Source organism: Rhamphochromis longiceps, linkage group LG15 (genome assembly GCF_057381845.1).
Source record: "Rhamphochromis longiceps isolate RC_006_pf linkage group LG15, R_longiceps_female_GT1.1, whole genome shotgun sequence".
Taxonomy (NCBI): domain Eukaryota; kingdom Metazoa; phylum Chordata; class Actinopteri; order Cichliformes; family Cichlidae; genus Rhamphochromis; species Rhamphochromis longiceps.
In genome coordinates, this window is record NC_140571.1 from 23,481,599 (window position 1) to 23,501,521 (window position 19,923).

General features: G+C 36.6%; 3 protein-coding genes across 5 annotated transcripts; all 3 read left to right on the forward strand.

Annotated features, from left to right (window-relative positions):
- Positions 1 to 593: 593 nt before the first annotated feature.
- Positions 594 to 14,001, forward strand: LOC146652675 (uncharacterized). Of its 3 annotated transcripts, XM_085383284.1 has the most exons (8): positions 597 to 734; positions 1,241 to 1,327; positions 2,308 to 2,355; positions 2,874 to 2,893; positions 3,536 to 3,727; positions 4,087 to 4,295; positions 4,438 to 4,468; positions 5,570 to 5,875. In XM_085383284.1, exons 3-8 carry the CDS (start codon positions 2,321 to 2,323, stop codon positions 5,716 to 5,718), a joined length of 636 nt encoding a protein of 211 aa, XP_085239410.1. In that variant the 5' UTR covers positions 597 to 734; positions 1,241 to 1,327; positions 2,308 to 2,320; the 3' UTR covers positions 5,719 to 5,875. The 3 variants fall into 3 exon arrangements, with proteins under 3 accessions (XP_085239409.1, XP_085239410.1, XP_085239411.1); XM_085383283.1 differs by lacking the exon at positions 1,241 to 1,327 and having other exon boundaries at positions 594 to 734; XM_085383285.1 differs by lacking the exons at positions 1,241 to 1,327; positions 2,308 to 2,355; positions 2,874 to 2,893; ... (2 more) ...; positions 4,438 to 4,468; positions 5,570 to 5,875 and adding exons at positions 10,925 to 11,076; positions 11,314 to 11,333; positions 12,295 to 12,486; ... (1 more) ...; positions 13,046 to 13,073; positions 13,323 to 14,001 and having other exon boundaries at positions 603 to 734.
- On the forward strand, positions 6,826 to 10,882 carry LOC146652676 (uncharacterized). Its single transcript, XM_085383289.1, has 5 exons — positions 6,826 to 6,865; positions 7,543 to 7,735; positions 8,059 to 8,261; positions 8,359 to 8,383; positions 8,718 to 10,882. The coding sequence occupies exons 2-5, from the start codon at positions 7,729 to 7,731 to the stop codon at positions 8,816 to 8,818; spliced, it is 336 nt and encodes a 111-aa protein (XP_085239415.1). The 5' UTR covers positions 6,826 to 6,865; positions 7,543 to 7,728; the 3' UTR covers positions 8,819 to 10,882.
- Positions 14,002 to 15,251: 1,250 nt separating the features above from the next.
- Positions 15,252 to 17,506, forward strand: LOC146652677 (uncharacterized). The gene is made up of 6 exons (XM_085383291.1): positions 15,252 to 15,377; positions 15,636 to 15,658; positions 16,062 to 16,253; positions 16,645 to 16,847; positions 16,966 to 16,978; positions 17,318 to 17,506. The coding sequence occupies exons 1-6, from the start codon at positions 15,346 to 15,348 to the stop codon at positions 17,359 to 17,361; spliced, it is 507 nt and encodes a 168-aa protein (XP_085239417.1). The 5' UTR covers positions 15,252 to 15,345; the 3' UTR covers positions 17,362 to 17,506.
- Positions 17,507 to 19,923: the final 2,417 nt, after the last annotated feature.

Below are 19,923 nucleotides of genomic sequence, written 5' to 3' on the forward strand. Positions count from 1 at the left end.
TGTGTGTGTGTGTGTGTGTGTGTGTGTTCCATCTACCGGAACCAAATTCCCTGTATGTGTCTGCACATATACTTGGCCAATAAACACGATTCTGATTCTGATATTCTACTGTTAAAAGTGGGGATTAAAATATATGCAGAGAAAGAAGGGGAAAAGACACTCTGTTTTGCCTCAATTTCATTTTCTTTAATAAGTGAAACTTAACATATAAAGTGAAAGTACTTCGATAGAGTCAGTCTGTTAGGTCTGCACTCGCTGGCCTCGGTGACTCAGAGACTTATCCCCGTGAACAAAGCAAGACACTCAGAGCTCAGTCCATTTTAACTTGCAAGAGAAGCCGGTCTGGTCAGGATCTTGGAGCTACAAACTCCCCACCTGATCTCAGCCAACTTAAAAAAATACAGTGTCCCCTCGCAGCCTTTTATTCAGAGATATCAGTTACAGAAACACCCCATTGTAAAACCCATAAGGTTTCTCCTAAGAGTTAAGGGAGACATTTCCCAAAGTGTGGGGCCCGCCCCCTAGGGGGGCAGAGCCATTGCAGGGGGGGCGCGGCATGAAAAGGGAAAAAACAAAACAACGCTTGGACACTGCTTGCATGGGGCGCCCACACAAGCAAAGCAGGAGATGAAGCATAGCTGAATATGTTTCCAAACCAACTTCATTCTAAGCCAAAGACTAGAAAATATGGTGAAGCAAATCTTCCCTTTGGCTTCACCTGCACAAGTGCCGAGGTAGGTCTCCCCTGCAGAATTGGTTTTCCCTGCGTCGAGAGCAGCGCTGGGCTCTTCAAAAAACGGACAAACAGTATCCCACATTCTTGATTTTTAGTTCACAAACACTTGTAATAAATAGCTACTCCTGACATTTTAGAGATGTTAGCTCTTTATACAGTAAAGTTACAGTGGGATACAAATAATATCAGGCTGATCCTGCCACGATTTGCTCCCTCGGTTCAAATCACGGACAAACAGCATCCCACAATTGTTTATGTTTTTAAACCCATTTTGCACAGAGAGGCATTTTTTGAAAAATGTATTGATAACAATGTTATTACACAGGAAAAAAAACTACATGTAAAATAATCACACCGTGACGCCTCTGCCTTTCTAAATGGAGGGACAGTAACTGCTTGTTTATATGTAAGCGTGTAAAACCTGAAGATAGAGACAAAATACTGTTAATCTGACTATCTGCCATTCTGCAATTCATCTCCTGTAAACAATAACGTGGCGCACAGCGTGACGTGGAAAAAGGCACATACCTTTAAGGTTGCGTGATGAACTCATACGTGTGGACGAAACAGCTGCGGACGTAGCGTAAAAGAGTTAGTAGTTTATTTTCTTACTACCTGCGAATTACTTGTATTTGCTAAATTGTTTACTAAATGTTTGAGGTGTGAAATAAACCGCAATGGAGCAAAATATGGGCGTGTGTGGTTGGAGGATGTGTTAGCGCGTGTGCGAGAGAGAGAGAGGGGGGGGGGGGGGGGGCAATATTTTTCTTGTAGAACAAAGGGGGGCCCAGCAAAAAAAGTTTGGGAACCACTAAGTTAAGGCACTGTGTGTGTGACTGTATGCACGTATGAGCATGTGAGTGCATGTGTGTGTACGTGACTCATGACTTCCTGCTAGTCATATGTGGTTACAGCCGTTTAACAACATCTATAGTCATAAAAGGGTCACCTTCCCTCACCCCCCATATATCGCTTAACCCCTTTAATGGTCCACCATATACAAGCACAGGTGAGCCCATAAATGGCAGGAAGTAAACATTCCTTCTAAATAAAGAAACCAGAACCTTTACATGCAATGTGCCTGCAGTTAAACACTATAGCTATTACCATCCCCCACCATCCTAGATGTCGGGGAGGGACAGAAAAATAGCTGAACATGCAGATTAGGACAAGGTTTACAGTTTTAAGCACAACAATGACAACTTTTGTCAAAATCACTCCATCACAGTCGTTCGTCATTATTTCTGTGATTTTAGCTAATTTTGGGTCCTAGTATCCAAGGCACTTTGTAGCTCACTTAAAAAAGGCACTAATATCAAATGAAATCATCTGACTCAAGTACTGTGATATGATGCAATATTATGCTCCAATTGACCCTTTTTAAATGAAGCCTTTTCATCTTTAGTGTTCTGAAAATATTTCTGTTTGGGAGATTTCCCAGTGCTCAGCATCTAAAAGCAGGAAAAAAACAGATAAGTGGATGGATGAGTGGGTGGCTGTCTGCACATGTGAAAGTGAAAGTTTTGCAGTGACCATGACTTTCATTTACACTGCATTTCATTCTACTGCAGCCTGAGGAAAGATATGCCAGAGATTGAAAGAAATTATCAAGCTCTTTTGTAAGTAACCTTTTACTTTCTTTTTTCACCCCATGATGCTGTGAACTACTTATTCTCTGCCATGCAATGTAATAATGCAGATTACCGATAAATTACAATCAAAGTACTTTATTGAGGAAATTATGCAGTCACAGTTGATTTAGTGTTAAATATTAAATTACATCTATATGGTTGACATTGAGGTGCTCCTGTTATCATACTGGACTTAGTTGTTTTTTCTGTGTCTGCTGTGCAGATAGTAAGGCTGTGGAACTTTTGCAGTGCGCACTTGTGCTTTAGAAGGAGGAGTTGGGTTTCCTGCATCATTCAGTGGCACATTTAGGTTTTCTCATCTTCTCACTGAACTGAACTGAATAATAATACAGATTAGTATCTCTTGGGTTTTTTTTTCAGACATCTATACCAGTGATAGCTTTTGTAGGGCAGCTGCCACTAAAGAGAGCTTGTGATGTACATTCACCTTGTCTGTGGATAATTATGCTGAAAAATGCTCCTTTCTGTTTCTTGATCCTTCTTAGAGACATGGAACAGGAACAAGGTGAGAAAACAAGTAGATTTTTCAAGACTGTATTTGTTAAATTCATTAAACTGCATTTGGTGATTATAAAACATCATTTATTGATACTTCTACCATGATAATTATGAAGAGCTTTAATAACCAAACAAAAATCAAAATAAATAAAGAAGAAGAAGACACACCTTGTTTTAATTCACTTTCATTTTCTGTTATAACTAAACCACCTGTGGCTGGGTGTGGCCTGCGGTGCCGTGCAGGGAAGGTGGACGCACCTGCACGGCATCCGCAATCATGCCCCACCGACTTAAGCATAGCACTGGGTCCTGTGGTGGTGTTGTTGGTGGTTATGTTGAGCTGGCAGCGGGAGAGCTGCAGCTCTGTGTGTCAATAAAGGTAACAGAGCATGTTAATGTCACCGGGTCTGCCGTGGTCATTTACACTACCCTATTAAAATGAAAGCACTGCAGCTGAGTGCTTTGTGATTACTCCAGTAGTTTCAGCACATTTGGGGAGATCCTAATCAGCACCCTTAATAGTCCATGTAAAAAGCCACTGATAGATGATATCATTTTGTTATTTCTTTCACCTCCATCTGGCTCAAGTAGTACAAAATGATGTTACAGGTGAATAATGTACTTAAATTTCTTTTTCTTTCATCTTTAGTTTTGTGGAAAAAATTCTATGTCTGGAAGGCGGGAAGAACAAATGGAGCTCATTCTCAAATTGTTCAAAAACTCAAAGACATCGGCCACACTGAGGTGGACTCTCCTGAAGATTGTGACTACCTTCTAGGTTTTTGTCCTATTGCTTCACGAGTTGGAACAGACATCACAGAGGCTCTCAACAACAAACCTCGTACGAAATGTTAAATCACACTAGTTTTCTTTTGTCATCACAAGTAAAGGGAAGTAATTTAAATCCATGAATGTTAAATTGGTATCACGAGAAATGTCATGGTAAGAAGTTGTAATTTACCTGTATGTGACCTACTTACATTAGTTGTCTTTTTCTCTTGTGTGTCAGATGGGAAGCTCCTGTGTGATATTCAGTTGAACAAGTAGATGGAAAATAATGGATGGATGAAATAATGTAAAGGGTTATGAAGAAAAGTTTTAATGTCTTACAGCCTCAGCTCAATATCTAGTAACTTAACTAACTTAAATGTTTTTTCACTTTTCTTGAACCATCTGATCCCACTGTCTCTGTCCTTATAGTGGGTAAACCAGTGATTCTGGTGGTGATGCACCACACTCATGATACTCGTCGTGTTGTAGCCAAAAGCAGCAGACAGGTCTACGACCCAGATGTCTGCCTCACTGTGGATTGTCTCTTTTATGATGGCACCCTCCTTAACTGCAGTCTCAATGACAACATGTGGGCTGAAATCAAGAATCATTTTGGAGTTCTCAGTTTGGAGACTCAGGTACTGACTAAAAAAAACTTATCTAATATTGATGTTTTAAATAAAGTAGTGGGTAGGTAGGTATGATTCAAACATTGCAGTTTGTTACAAATGCTCCAGTTAATTTGTTATTTGTATTCTAATTTTTCTTCTTCCTTTTTAGGGCTCTGACTTGCTGACCAGGATAGTCAATTGTAAGTGTGACTACAACCATGAATTTCCAATTACAGCTTTTTTTTGCCCCAGTTTTACATTCAGATTAAAATGACAATGTATGTAGTTATCCCACCTGTGAAATTAGCTGAAAAGTACCTCAAAAGTTACACAGAACAGATGCAAACTGAGGGTTTAGATACACAGGAGGACATTAGGGCAGAATGGACACACGTTTGGAACACAACTGAACAGACCAGACATGACTGTGGAGACAGAAAGGGATCATAAAACATGATAGCTATTGCATTACCAAAGCACACAGATTAAACTTGATCATAACCTAGGAACATGAAGTAGAATATTAAAGAATAAAAAGAACAGAGAATACTATAGATTACCAAGGAAAATAGCAACCAGCTAAAGTTACAAAGAAGCCAGACCTAAAAACCAGAGGTTCTCAAAACACGAGGAACCGTAACCTCATAAATTCAAAACACTGGGCCAAAGACCCACATATGAACTTGATTCCCATCCCATTCTTAATCCATTAAATATGATATTGACCCAACCTTTTCAAATACAATTGCTTCATAGCTTCAATAGCTTTAACTAGACATTGTACAAGGTTTAGAAGTGTGTTTATGGGATTTTTTGACCATTAATCCAGAAGCACATTTGTGAAGTCAGACACTGATGTTGACAGCAATCTCTGACTTTACGTGGCCTTTATCTTTGCTGCTAAATTGCTGTCGTTCCCAATCACTTCCACTTTGTTAATTCATTAATAATGAGAAAATTTCACAACTGAATTTGTTGCACCAGTGGCATCCTATCATGGTACCACACTGAAATTTACTGAGCTCCTGAGAGCGACCTGGTCTTTCGGTCTTTCATAAATGTTTGTAGAAGCAGTCTGCATGGCTGGGTGCTTGACTCGATAAATCAGAGGTTAAGAACGTGATTGGAGCACCTGAGTTCAATGATTTAGATGGGCCCATGAAAATAGAAACTTTGATATTATTATTATTATTATTATTATTATTTTAATTGCAGTTTCTGCCATTTGCATTATGTTTTGTATTTTATATATAATATTAAAAAATACCACCTTTAATAATCTTTGTTTTTCTTCATTTTAGGGATAAAGAACCATCTACTGATTGTAGCACTCATCATTGCATTCATTTTTGTCATCATTCTAGTGACACTTACACAAGTAGACAAGGTCGAGCATGCTCATGCTGAAGGCACTAACAAGTCGTCAAGTACAAATAAAACATATGTGTGAAATAATTCTGCTGAATGTATTATCATAATTATGCTCATAAAGAATAAATACAAATCTTTCCTGTCTTGTTGCTTTTCTGTACTTTATCTTATTAACCTTTTACTTTTTACTAAAAATGTAATTTACTAATAAATAACAATAAATATGGTGATGTGAAAAAGTGATTTGCCTCATTCCTGATTTCCTATTTTTTGTCACACTGAAATGAGATCATCAATCAAGTTTAAATATTACACAAAGATAACACAAGTAAGAAAAATGTTTTAAATGTAGGTGTTTATTATTAAAGAGGGAAAAATCTAATCCTACATGGCCTTGTGCGAAAAAGGGAGCCTAAGCCTACTAACTGGCTGGGCCACCCTTAGCAGCAACAACTGCAATCAAGCATTTGAGAGTCTTTTCGAGCACCGTGGGGGAACTTTGTCCGACTCATCTTTGCAGAATTGATGTAATTCAGCCACATTGGAGGGTTTTCAAGCATGAAGCGCCTGTTTAAAGTCATACCGTAGCATCTCACTCGGATCATTGTGCTTCAGAGTACATAGTTGTGGATGCACCGCACCTTCGTCACGAGGTAAACAGTAAATGACACACATAGCGTGTAAGGTGACTCAGATTTAAAATATTGATTGATTTACTAATCAGTGTTGATGTTATTAAAATATTTTAAAATGCCTGTGTGCACAAAAACATTTGTAATTTTGGAAATACATTTTATGCCACTCGTCTCTCTTCAGCATAAATGTAGTTAGTTGAGTTGTTGGGTGGGGGATACTGATATTTTCTACTTCAACTTTCAGTGTCAGGTGAAGCTTGTGTTTTGGACTGACTTCATTTTTCTACAACACTGCTTCCCAGTGGTCGTGATCAGTATTGCAGATTCTAATGAGATGAACAAACAACTGTTTTTTCTTTTTAATTTTTTATCAAGGTTCATCTTTATATTGTATCACACACATTTACAATGATTTTCAATAACTCACACCTCCTACCTTTCTTGTCTTTTCTCTCTCAAAACACATTCTCATCTCTGTTTTGTCTTTGTTTCTCAAATCAAAAGTGAAAGTGCTGCACTGAGAGGCGGTCGGGGAGGGGCTTTTAGCGTCTTCAGTGTGCCCGTGACACGAGTCACGTATCAAGCTCTTCCGTAAGTCGACTTTTAAAATGATTAACTAACCATATAAGGCTTTGAAGTGCTCCCTCATCTCTAACGTGCATGCACACACTCTTCTAAGGTGGTCTTTCTTTTTTCGTTTTTGACTTTGTCTGGATCCAGTAAAAGCTCGTGCAGAGCTTTCAGTGTTACCAACACTGACACATATTTACCTGCTGGCTGAATTGTTCAACTTTTTAAATTCCCACTAAATGCTAATTTCTTCTTCCACTTGTTTCCCAACGCAAAGAAAAGAAAGAAGAAAATGGTGAGAAAATACATTTACTTTATTACGTTTGTTAAACACTTGATGGCGCCATACAGCTGACAGTTCGTGAATGCAGCATTTTGCAGCATAATAGGGAACTGTTAAAGACATAAAGAGAAGTAAAGGAGGAGTGAATCTTTGACTTATGGCGGTGGTTTCACTAGATTTGGGGAGCACTTGATCTAGTGTCCAATCCAGTCACCTGGATTAGCTGACATGTGCATTTCCATTCATTAAGAAAAGCTCACATGGAAAAAGCTACATTCACACTGACAGTAATTCACCCACTTCCTTTAGTTTTTGCTTATTTAGATCATGATTCATATAACTGGCACACACACAACATAAACTGCATAAAAATTATAAGCATATGCCTAAAATATTCTTTTTCATCCATCTTTAGCTTCGGGGAAAAAAATTATTTATCTTTGAAGCTGGAAATACAAATGGGGCTCATCGTCACATTGTTGAAAGGTTGAAAGATGTTGGCCAAGCAGAGGTGAACGCTCTAAATGAATGCGACTATCTTCTGGTTTTCTGTCCTGCTGTTTCACGAGTTGGAACGGACATCGGAGAGGCTCTGGACAACATGCCCCGTGAGGAAAATTGAATTAGTTTTTCTATTGTCTTCACTAATATTGTGAAGGAGTTGGTGCTTCTAAGTAACCGGGGAGATTTACTGACAAATCCAGTGTCAATATTGTTTCTTAGATAAGGGCTATTCTCATATCTTTTTTGGACTAATGAAAAAATAGAAAATAAAAACAAGGATTAAGAAATCGGAGGTGAAGGATCTTGTTTACTGTAGAAGAATGTTCAGCTTATATGTCCTGCAGTATAATCTAAAGATGGAGTAATCCAAATTTTTGTTTATGTTATGGTTCTGAATCATTTCATCCTGTTGTCTCTGTGGTTACAGGTGGTAAACCAGTAATACTGGTGGTGATGCATCCCACCTTCAATCCCGATTATGTTGTAGCTGAAAGCCGGAGACAAGTGACCAACCCAAATGTCCGCCTCACTGTGGACTGTCTGTTTCATGATGGCAAGCTCCTCAAGTCTAAACGTAACAATAAGATGTGGAATGAAATAGAGATATTTTTGGAAGTTTCCACTCTCCAGGTAATGACAAAATGTATTGATCTGTTATCAGGTTTACACATAATTATTTTGGCATATACTTAAATACTTTATTTCTTTGTTTCATTTTATTATTCAGGTTTTGTGGTTTGGAACGATCAAATGTAAGTATGATTGTTCCAGTTTCATACTATAACATTAAGGAGTGTTTCCCTAAGGGACACGTTTTAAAGTAATTATCCCTCTTTGTTTTGTCTTGATAAGTCAGCATGTTAGAATAAAGCCTACTTGCTCATGGATTGAGACTAATTCTCCAAGCCATTGCTGTATACAACAAAGAGGAATATATAGTTTAAACATATTAAAGTATACTATAAATAGTCTTTTGGTGTTCAAAACTTTGAATCATAGAATTTAATATTCTAATAATGACTTTGGATTGTTTGGCCTATAAGAATGATCTGAGGTAACTCATTGCTCTTTTATTCTTCATTTTAGATTTGAAGAATCGTCGAGTACTTCGGATTGCAGCTCTAACTGCTGTAGCGATCTTTGTGTATTTCAACAGTCCTGAAATAAAAAAGAAAATAGGGCTGTGAGAGCAGTCCCTGGATAGCAAAACCAAAAGGAATCTATTTTTTAAGGTCAAGGAGTCATATGGCTAAGTTCAAGGCTAAGTTGGAAATAAGTACATAATCACATATTTTAGGTAATCGATTCAGCAACAACAACAACAACAATAATAACAATAATAAGGAGAAAGATTATTAGATGAGCACTAGGACATTTTTCTAGCCATGTCATTAATGCAGACAGCAAACTAGATGCACATTTCTATGAAAACAAATTGTCCTGTAAAACAACACTGTGCACTGCTGTACTGATATACAGTGTTGGTTTACTAAAATCACTTCACACATCCAGGGTATCTTGTTGGTTATATTGCAACTTGGTGAAGCTATAAATAAAAGCAAATCATCTCTATGACGTAATTCTGCTGATTTGTCCAAATAATCTTATCAAAACGAAATCATTTGTGAATAATAAATTCAAATGTTTCATATTTCTGTTGCTTGTCTACGCTTATTAATTTATCTTGGATCTAAGTGTGAGTAAACCCTTACGTAACATTACATCCTTTAACCACCAATACCTTCACTGCATTTTGCCTGTAATTTATACAGACCTGTTACATTTTGTTTATATCTTCTGCTGTTATTGAATTGTATTTTTTGTTGTATTACTTTCACATCAGTAAATAATGGCGTGCAGCTCCTACATCCTGGAAATATTTGTTTATTTACAGCTGAGTTGAATTGCACAAGCCACTGTAAATAAATGTAAATAAAACAGCAAAAGAGTTTAAATGTTTTAGCATTAACTGTCCTAAACATAAAAAATGAAATGATGGTCTGCTGAGCAGCTGAGTGGAAGCCCTTCCTTTGAGTCAAAAACAACAGTAGTGCAGGGTGTGATACGGGGCGGGACAACCAATGACAAGTTGATACCATATGAACATGCACTGTGTTGCAGTGTGGATACATGAATCTCCTTTATGTAGTATTTTTTTCTTAGGTAATGTAAATATAAACATATTTGGATCTGACATTTGTCAGATCTGGACTCAAAACGTGAATCTGATACCAGTGAAAACAAGATGATATGGCCAATCTATTCTTATTACTATCAAATTTGTTTACTAGGCCATGCAGAAGCAGCATCAGTAACCAAGAGAGCTAAGACAACACAGAGGAAAATGAAGGCTAAGTGAAATTAGCTTGGAGGCATTTCACTCTGGCTAACCAACAGTATTTACTTGCATGTTGGCAAATGTTTTTAACTTAAGAGCAGCTATGGTCAAGTGAGCTGACACTACTATTTCTCTCTCTCTCGCTCACTCTCACTGTCAGTGCATGTAGTGTAACAACAAATGCTTTTACTGCACTTAACATGTTGTCCCCAAGTCTATGAGTTTTATTAAATGTCAGCAGTTGCATGTGTTTGTGTGCATGTGTGTGATGGTTGAGCAGTAAAAGGACTCAAACTGAGAAAAGGAAAGAAGAAACTAGTGTGACTGTAAATAATAAAGCAAATAGCTTTTGTTCATTTTTAATTTAAATATTTTTGTCCTGTTGTCACTAATAAATAATTATTAGTTATTTATTTGAATTATTTACATTCAAAACATATTATTGAAGTAATATTTGTGTTGAGACTGACGTTGCCTGAAACATTAAAAAACACAAAGCTTAATTAACAGCTCAGTTAACCTCGGTACTGCATACTCGTTATCGGTAGATACCTGACACCATTATGCTGGTATGAGAACTGAGTAAAAGGAATACATTTTGACATCACTTGTCTCTTAGTTAGAATAAATGTAATAAATTAGTTTTCAGTGACACATGAAGTTGGTGTTTTGGACTTCAGTCCAATCAGAGCCACTTTCAGATTGTCTTTTTACAACACTGCCACCCAGTGGATATATTTGTCATATTTCTTGAGAAGAACAAACAGTAGAAGTTGTTGTGAAAGCTTGGGTAAATATTAATTGTGTACACCTACGCTATGTGGTGCAATTAACCCCAATTTTTGAACATGTAGTTTGAAGACCCCAACATTGTAACTGCTAGTGTCTTTGTATTGCACACTATAGTAACTACATTTCCTCCGCTGCTGCTGTGCTCTTATCTTATTTCCTTCAGCACACAGTTATGTCTGCAGTTCCTGTTCCGTGACTGACACGCTGCCTTCAACAAACAGTGGAAGGAAGACTGGACGTGGGGGAAGGGTGTTCACTGGTCTTGAGCGTGTGATAAAATATGGCAGAGACACCAACATCTTATCAAAGTACTCCGTAAGTAAGCTTCTTAAATATTGGTTTTAGATCCTTTTTCTCAGACTGTTAAAAGCTAAATCCCAGATTATACACTGCTAAGATTTGGGGTTTTTTCATTTGTTTTTTTATGCTGTGTTCTATTATAAGTTTGCGAAGAACAGCTGTTACCAGGATGTACGCATATTTACCTGAAGTTATTCAGCTTTGTTAAAGTCTGACTAAGGCACCTTTCTCTCTTTCCACGTCTCTACTTAGAAGCACAAATGAAGAAAATGGTGAGCAATTACATTTGTTTTTTCTAACTTAATCTCAAACACTTTACACTTCCTGACAGCACCATGCAGCAGACTAGTAAAAAGGAACCTCAAGTTTGGCGAATTGCAGAATTTGCAACTAAAATTGGAATTGCTTTTGGTTAAATGAGAGTGCATACTGGACTTGCAGTATATTCACTGCCTAGAAATGTAAATAATTGCTCCTGCTGCTCATAATTACTCTCATTTTTCATGTCTACGTCTAGTTTTAGACGTACCAGCACTGCTCAAACAGTTAATGCATCCTTACACTTCTGTGACTGCGACTGCATTGTCTTTGACCTTTTAAACTCTGGTTAAAAGCACCACGGTGTTGCAGGCCACTAAACATGCTCTGTTTTTTTCTGTATTGTTTTAACTTAGTTTCACTTTCTCTTTTAACTGGAAATTGTATTAGCATGCTAATCCATGCTAATCTAAACTGAAGGGCAGAGCTGCAGGTCTATGATTACTTCTGTGGTTTAAAGTTTAAACAGATTTTGGGAGCAGCTAAAAAAATCTATTTTGCTTAGATGGACTTCCATTAGATCTCTTCAGGTCTAATTAGATCTAAGTGTGCTAAGGGTACTTCCTGTTATTTCAAAGAAGACCTTCAAACACGTACTTAAAACCTTTTTATTCTTACAGTTAATTCTTTGTGTGTATGTGTGTGTGTGTGTTGTCTTGTATTTTATTACTACATAGTTTTTATCTTCCTATCTTTTAATTTAAGCACATTGTGTCTAATGAAATTTTCTACATTAATAAAATGTACATTCATACATTATACATTCTGTAATTAACATTGAGGTGAAAAGTTGACATAATTTTTAGATTATTTTGAAACTTGCAGAATGGACTCAAGGTTTATCTTCTTTTGCTTGAAGCTGTGCAGCTACACAAAGTTAAGAACAATTATCTAATTTTTTTCCCAAATCTTTAGCTTTGGGGGAAAAGTTCTACGTCTTCGTGGAGGGAAAGACAAATGGGACTCATCATTTCATTGTTAGAAAGATGATCACCTTTGGCCAAAGAGAGGTGAAGTCTCCAGAAGAATGTGACTACATTCTGGTTTTCTGTCCTGTTGTTTCACGAGTTGGAACCGACATCACAGAAGCCCTGAGCAACATGCCCCGTAAGAAAAGCTACATTATATTATTTAGCACTGATTGAATCTTATAAATGATTGTGGGAAGGTATTCTAAAAAATGCAACTGTATGTGACTGGTCTTACATTAGGTATCCACCCATGCAGTATTTACATAGAAAACTGGTTCAGCAACATGTGGCTCTTCAGGCAAAGAGCCACATGCAGCTTTTATGTTCTTACAGCATAGGCTACAGATGGAAAACATATTTTGAATTTCTTGTTTTCAATCATTTCACCCTCTCTTCTTTGTGTTTTCAGGTGATAAACCAGCAATTCTGGTAGTGATGCATCATACCTTCGATACTGATTATGTTGCGGGTGAAAGCCGGAGACAGGTGGATAACCCACATGTCCGCCTCACTGTGGACTGTCTGTTTTATGAAGACAAACTCCTGAATTCCAACCAGAATGAGATCATGTGGCATGAGGTGAAGAAATTTTTGCGGGTTTCTCCTCCTACTCAGGTAAGTGACTGATCTAACACAAGGCTTATTATCAGTAAAGGATGATCACTGTGGCTGATTTCTTTCATTCTTTCTTTCAGATGTTTCCCTGTCAGAACTTCATGGACCGTAAGTATGACTGTAATATTTTGTCTTTTTAATTTAGTGAATTTTTTCTAAAGTGTTTTAGTGTAGAATTCCTCTTTGGTTTAAATTTCATTAACTGTCTAATGTGATGTAATTTAGCTTTTGAACTTGATCACATTTGTTTCCATATGCAGCGCTGTCAATCAGATTAATCAGAATATAACAATGGTAATTGTAAATGATACCAGACTTATTGCTCTTTTCTTCTTTCTTTCTTTTTTTTTTTTTTAGGTTGGATAATACCTTTGACGGTGGCAATAGTACTTGCTACAATTTTGCTTCTGCTATTACTTTTAGGCCTATTTTTAAAACGTTAAAAAGTCGCTGAAAGTGAAAGCTGATGTGGGTGTTTGTAGAGATGAGTCTCTTGATCAGTTAGCAAAAGTAGAATAGAAGTGAAATGATGTAAAAACTGATTATGCTGATAGATATGTGAACAAATTCACTTTACTTGATGATAATATGAAATTATGTCATTATATTTCAAGTTTGTAGTTTGGGTGTGTGTGTGTGTGTGTGTGTGTGTGTGTGTGTGTGTGTGTGTGTGTGTGTGTGTGTGTGTGTGTGTGTTTGTTTGTTTGTGTGTGTGTGTGTGTGTGTGAATGTGGAGGTGGGGTTAATAAATAAAAACTCAGTTCTGAAATAAATCATATTTGTTAATAGTAATAATAATATTATTATATTTATTATGTTATAATTATGCAGCTTTATTTGATTATAATGTTGAGATTATATAATTTGTCAAGTACAAATTAAATCATGCGTATATGTGTGTGTTTTCTGTATTCATTTATTTATCTCTTTGTTTTAATAGTTTATTTATTAATTTTAGAAAAAATAAAGAGAGAAAACTCATATGCAGTATACATCTTTAGCAGTGATACCTTTGCTACATTTTCCCCAAAATATTTTGTTATACCTTTTGTTTACGTCGTCTGCTTTGGTTTTGTTTTTTCTAGAATTACTTTCCAAAAAATGAAACGTAAAAAATTAGATGAAACTTTTCTTTTTACTGGAAATACTTGGTTATTTACAGTGTTTTGATCAGTATAAAACACTGGAAATTAACCAGAAAAATATATAATTTTTAGCATTTATCGTTTTTTTATTCTACGTTTATGTTCTCATGTTCCACACACCTGTTGTATCTTTCAAAGTTCTGATATTTTAAGAAGAAAACAATGCACTGCTGGACTGTGAAAACTCTTTTTTTGTTTGTAATTATACTTTCTCCTTGCAGGCTTTCACAAATATTAAAAAGTTGTGGGTTTTCCTCTATAACTATTTTTACAGAAGATGAGTAGTTATTCAATCAGCTAACAATTATAATCACATCTTGGCAGAACTTTTTTTCTTCTCACATCAAAGCTTTACTACATGATCATTAAGGTCTCTTTCATGAATGGTTTATAGTTGCAATAGCAATATCAAATTCTGAGGTGATTAGAGATAATAAAAAAATGAATACTACAAACCACTTGAACAACATTAGATTATGAAAATGACCAATAAAAGACCAGAGTTATAGCACCCAGACACAATTTAGGCATTGCTGAATTAGCTTTGGAGATGACCACATCAGTTGCATTGGATGGGAAAACTGTCTTCACTGTGTTTCTGTGTCACTTCGTCTTTGATGTCAAAGTTGTGCTGCTGCTTAAATGTGCTCAACATAAGGGCATAGAAAGCAATGAGAAGTGTTAGAAGATGTACATAAACTCCCAGGTGTACCGTCCCTGCCTTAGGATGATAAAGCAGAGTATGCTTTATGATGGCCTGTGCTATGATTGACAAGTCAACGCCATTTGAGAATACAATGTGTTTTACAGTCAGATTCAGCCCTTGCTTCTCATGTGACTTTTCAAAGCACCAGGTTGGAACTGGGTGTGGCATCAGTGTGGCTACATGCAACTTTCAGCTCTTTATTTTCTATTAAACACAGTAATCTTTAGAAAGTACAGAGGCACCAATCCCATTTTGTGAACATACTGTATATTTCAAATGCACAATTGACATTGTTTTATCTTGCATCAAACACTTTTGTGGTTTGTTCCTCTCATGAAATAGTGCGTCCACTAGGTGGAGATGCTGTAAAAAGATGCCATGTGAAAGGGGAACAGGAATAACGCCTGTCTTCAGATAGCAGCATCATGTGACACTGAAAGGACCTGTTTACTGACTGACCCTTTGCAAATCAAAAGTGAAAGTACTGGAATAGACAAGCATTCATTGTTTTTTCAGTGTGGTGAAGAAAATGTCAGACACAAGAGATTACCAAAGGATATTGTAAGTAAACATCTGAATTTTAAAAAACAAAAACATCTCTCTTAGGCTGTGAAATGCTGCCTCTCTGCCATGCATTAGAGTAATAGATTTCTATCCATCTAAGGTTGTTTTCTATTTTTAGCTTAGTCTTCCGGTTCTAGTAAGGGTTTACACTGAGCACCTTTTACTAACCTTGTTACATATTAACCAACTAGCTGTATTTATTGGATTGTTAAATTCAGACTAAAAGCTGCTTTCTCTTTCATAATCCCGATACAGAGACCAGGAAGAAGTAGAGCAAGGTGGGAAAAAATACAACCTATTTTCTTATTTTATGAAACACTTAATGTTGCCTCCATAACACAACACTAACTTTGTAGTTGCTGATGAATAGAGCAAGTTGCAGCTGTAGCATTAAAGAATTTAAACACCAAAAGGGAAATAAAGATGAATGAGAGAAGTGGCCAGAACATAAATGCTGAGTTTGCATGCGTGCATGTAGGTGTGTGTGTGGAAATCTAAGAACACCAGTAATTCAGTAGCTTCTAGAACCATCTTTAGCAGCAATAAGTATGACTCTGTAAAAGGGTGTATTTTCTTTTTATTATGACTACAGTTATAATTGCACAGCATTGTGTGGATATGTAACAGTTTTAAAGAGTTACTTTGGAAAACTACCCACATCTTCTGTTCCTTCATCTTTAGTTTCATGGAAAACATTCCATGTCTGGTTGGCGGGAAGAACAAATGAGGCTCACTATCCCATTATTGAAATGCTCAAAAGAATTGGTCAAACTCAGGTGAATTCTCCAGAAGAATGTGACTATCTTCTGGTTTTCTGTCCTGTTGTTTCACGAGTTGGAACAGACATCACAGATGCCCTGAGCAACCGGCCCTGTAAGAAATACTATATGAGATTACTTAATCTGAGAAATGTAACTGTATGTGAATGGTGTAATAGCAGGATAATTAATTAAATAATTGTAGAAATGTATTTTGAGACCACAGCCTAAAAATTAAAGTTTATCTGCATCTGCCTGGTCTTATATAAGGTATCCACGTCTGTATATTTAACATATTTATTTCTCATAACAAATTTGTAAGTAATAAGAAATAAATATGGATAACTAATGGATTAAAAATAGAAATAACTAAAACATATTTGTGACAAAAGGGTCATGCTTAACAGCCTTCATGGTCTGCAGTATGAGCTACAAAAGTAGAAACTTAATTTATGTGCTTCACTTTGTTTCCGACTCAGTTGATCTGGTTGCGTCTGTGCTTACAGGTAGTAAACCAGTGATTCTGGTGGTGATGCATCATACCATCAATCCTCATTATGTTGTATCTAAAAGTCAGAGACAGGTGAACAACCAAAACGTTCATCTCACCGTGGACTGTCTATTTTATGAGGACAAACTCCTGAACTGCAAACTCAATGATAACTTAGAAGATACACTCTTCAAGCTTTTTAAACTTTCAGTTTGTCAGGTAATGATTTCTCATACTGATTTAGTATTACACTTATATGCAATGACAGAGTTGTGTGCTGTGATATTTTTAAAATCAGTGATAATGATTTCTTTCTGTCTTTCTTTTTATTCTTCAGATGATTTTGTGGTGTAAGTATGACAGTCTTGATGTTATGTTACGCCATTTTCTAAACTGATGAAAACTTTGTGGTACAAGTTTCACCAACCATATAATGTTATTTCAGTGGACATTTTGAACTCTTTTCTTCTAAACAATAATATATTTCTCTATGATCTATTTGATCTTAGGTTTTTTTTTTTTCTGATTTTCAGAGTCAAAAAAATTGCATCTAGTGTTGTAATGTCCATCAAAAATAAAACCATTTATAAACATGGTTAAAATTTTGAATTAAACAATTAAATATCCTCATAAGTATAGATTGTTTTATATTTAGCTGACTTATTGTCCGTTTCCTGCCTTTATTTTAGATCTGAGGAGTCTTTGGACATGGTGTTGTATTACAACAAAATGATTCATCAGGAAGTCACTGTGCAACTAAATTAAACGTAACCTTTCTGGATTGTGCTGTTATTACCTTTAATACTTTATAGTTATGAAGTTTTGGGGTAGAATTTACTGATCTATACTGTTTGTTATATATCTATCACTGTTTTATATCTGGATCACAATAGAGGTGTAATGTTGCAAACATACCAGATCTGCAGATAATCTTTACACACTGCGTGAAGATAAATATATATATATATATATGTATAAGAAAAAACATGAATAAAAAAAGAGTTAAGAAGTGAGTTCTTAATTATTTACTCCTTATTACGCCGTAATACTGCAGACATGCTAAAAGGCTCCAAAGTTCATTAAAAAGATGTTTTGGTTGCTAACTATACCTAGCTATACTGATGGCAAAGGAAATGTTGTGTTTTATAAACATGTATCTTCACCGGGCTGCATGGCACTAACGCATTAACGAGCTAAACTAACGCGTTGCGGCCACGCAGCCCCACGCACGGGGCAATCTGCACGTGCGTGCAGATGTGTTTGCAGTGTTTATAGTCATCGATAAGAGGTAAGGGATGTGCATTTGGTACAGTGACAGAGTTCACCTTTCGGAAGTCAGTACAGAATCTTGGGCTTCCATCTGACTTCGTGTCTCGGAGACATGGTGAACTCCAAGAGCTGGAGCTTGGAACTGCAAATCCATTCTGATGAAGATACTCAACTTCCTGTTTTATGATTTCCCGCTTTGCTGGACTAACCCGATAAGCGCGCTGTTTGATTGGTGTAGGGTTAGTCAGCACCACATCATGTTTTATGACAGTGGTTTGAGACGGGATGAATTGTCAGGGCTCTGTGTGCGGGCAGGCGGAGGTGAGGATCCAAATGCAGGACTCGTGGAGACAGGATTTCAACTCAAAAAAGCTTCTCATCTCAGCTTTATTGCTGGTAAGGAACAAAACATAAACAGAACAATGAACGCTGAAAACGGAAACACACAGGCAGGATCCGAGGGTACAACACGACACTGAGCAAAGGCAAACACAGGGTTTATATACACAGGGGAGTAATCAGGGAATTGAAAACAGGAGGGAGACACAGCTGGGAGAGATTAGGGCTAACGAGACAGGGGGAGCGAAGTTAGACATACTGACATAAGTCGTAACCCTTCAAAATAAAACAGGAAACAATACACAAATATGCAGACTAAGAAAACACGGACTTTACACTGGTAGAACTAAACCTAAACCAGAATAAGCTGGAACATACTTATTAATAATCATCATCATCACCATAGCCTGACAAGAAATCAAGAAAATAACCAAAAATACAAAAGCCACGAGAAACTCCAAATGCTGGGTCGAAACGACCCAGGACAGTGGCATGACTGGGAAGAACAAGTTCCAGGCAATTGATACGTGGTTGCCAGATACAATGCTGAGACAAGAGGAGGAGATAGAAGATACTAACATCAAGACAAGAAACCTCCTTATCGTTCATGAAGGGTGTCACATCAAGCCCAGCACCAGCCAAGGTAAGTACCAGAACCAATATCCGGGATGAAACAAGATCCATTAGCACCATATGTTATCTCACTAGGAGCATGCCCTGATGTTGCCTGGCATGCATACAAACTGGTGAGGATCATACAAACTGCTGATTACCATTTTGAGGTGCTGGAATGCAAAATGTTAAATTGTCTAACTAGCCACGTAATTTTCTTTTTCTTTGATCTTTGGGATGTTTTTGAAATCAGCTGTGTGATCATTTTTATTCCCATTAAATAATGTGGGATCTTTTCATTCCTCACACATTACACAGTCCATAAAATTATAGATGTCAAGCTTGATTTTATTTTATTGATATTTAATATGTTTTCAACGGTTCCTTTTCCTTTACTAAGCAGAAACAGTTTGTATCTTCTGACTATGGAATAAAGACACTTTTTATGTCTGACTGACTGACACTTGCAATTCCATTCATCAAGAAAACAAGCTCACGTCCCAAAAGACACTCATTCTCTCTGAGATGGATTCATTCTGATCAGTTTGGTTTTGCCAAGCCACATTTTAATGCATATAATTAACACACAGTATGAAAAACAAACAATTTCTCTGCATAAAATAAATAAATAAATGTAAGTAAATTAACTTACATTTATTTTTGAGGTGATGAAGTTAACAATAACTTTTAATAAGCACGTTCTAGCTTGCACAGTGTAATGTTTGTCAAGGATTTCTTTGTGAGTTTCCATGTACAGTCATGTAAATTAAGTAAGCTAACTATTTTCCTCATATTGTTTCTGATCGATTTTATCCAGTTATCTCCACACTCACAGGTGATAAACCAGTAATTCTAGTGGTGATACATCATGCCTTCAATCTCATTATGTAAGAGATGAAAGCTGGAGACACTAAGAATCCAAAGTCTCTATGAGCTACCAATATCATTTAATAAGCAAGGCAAGTTTATTTGTATAGCACAATTCAACAACAAGGTGATTCAAAGTGCTTTACAGAGACATTAGAAACAAAAACAAATAAAAAGCATGATTTAAAATTGATTAAAACAAGCAAAC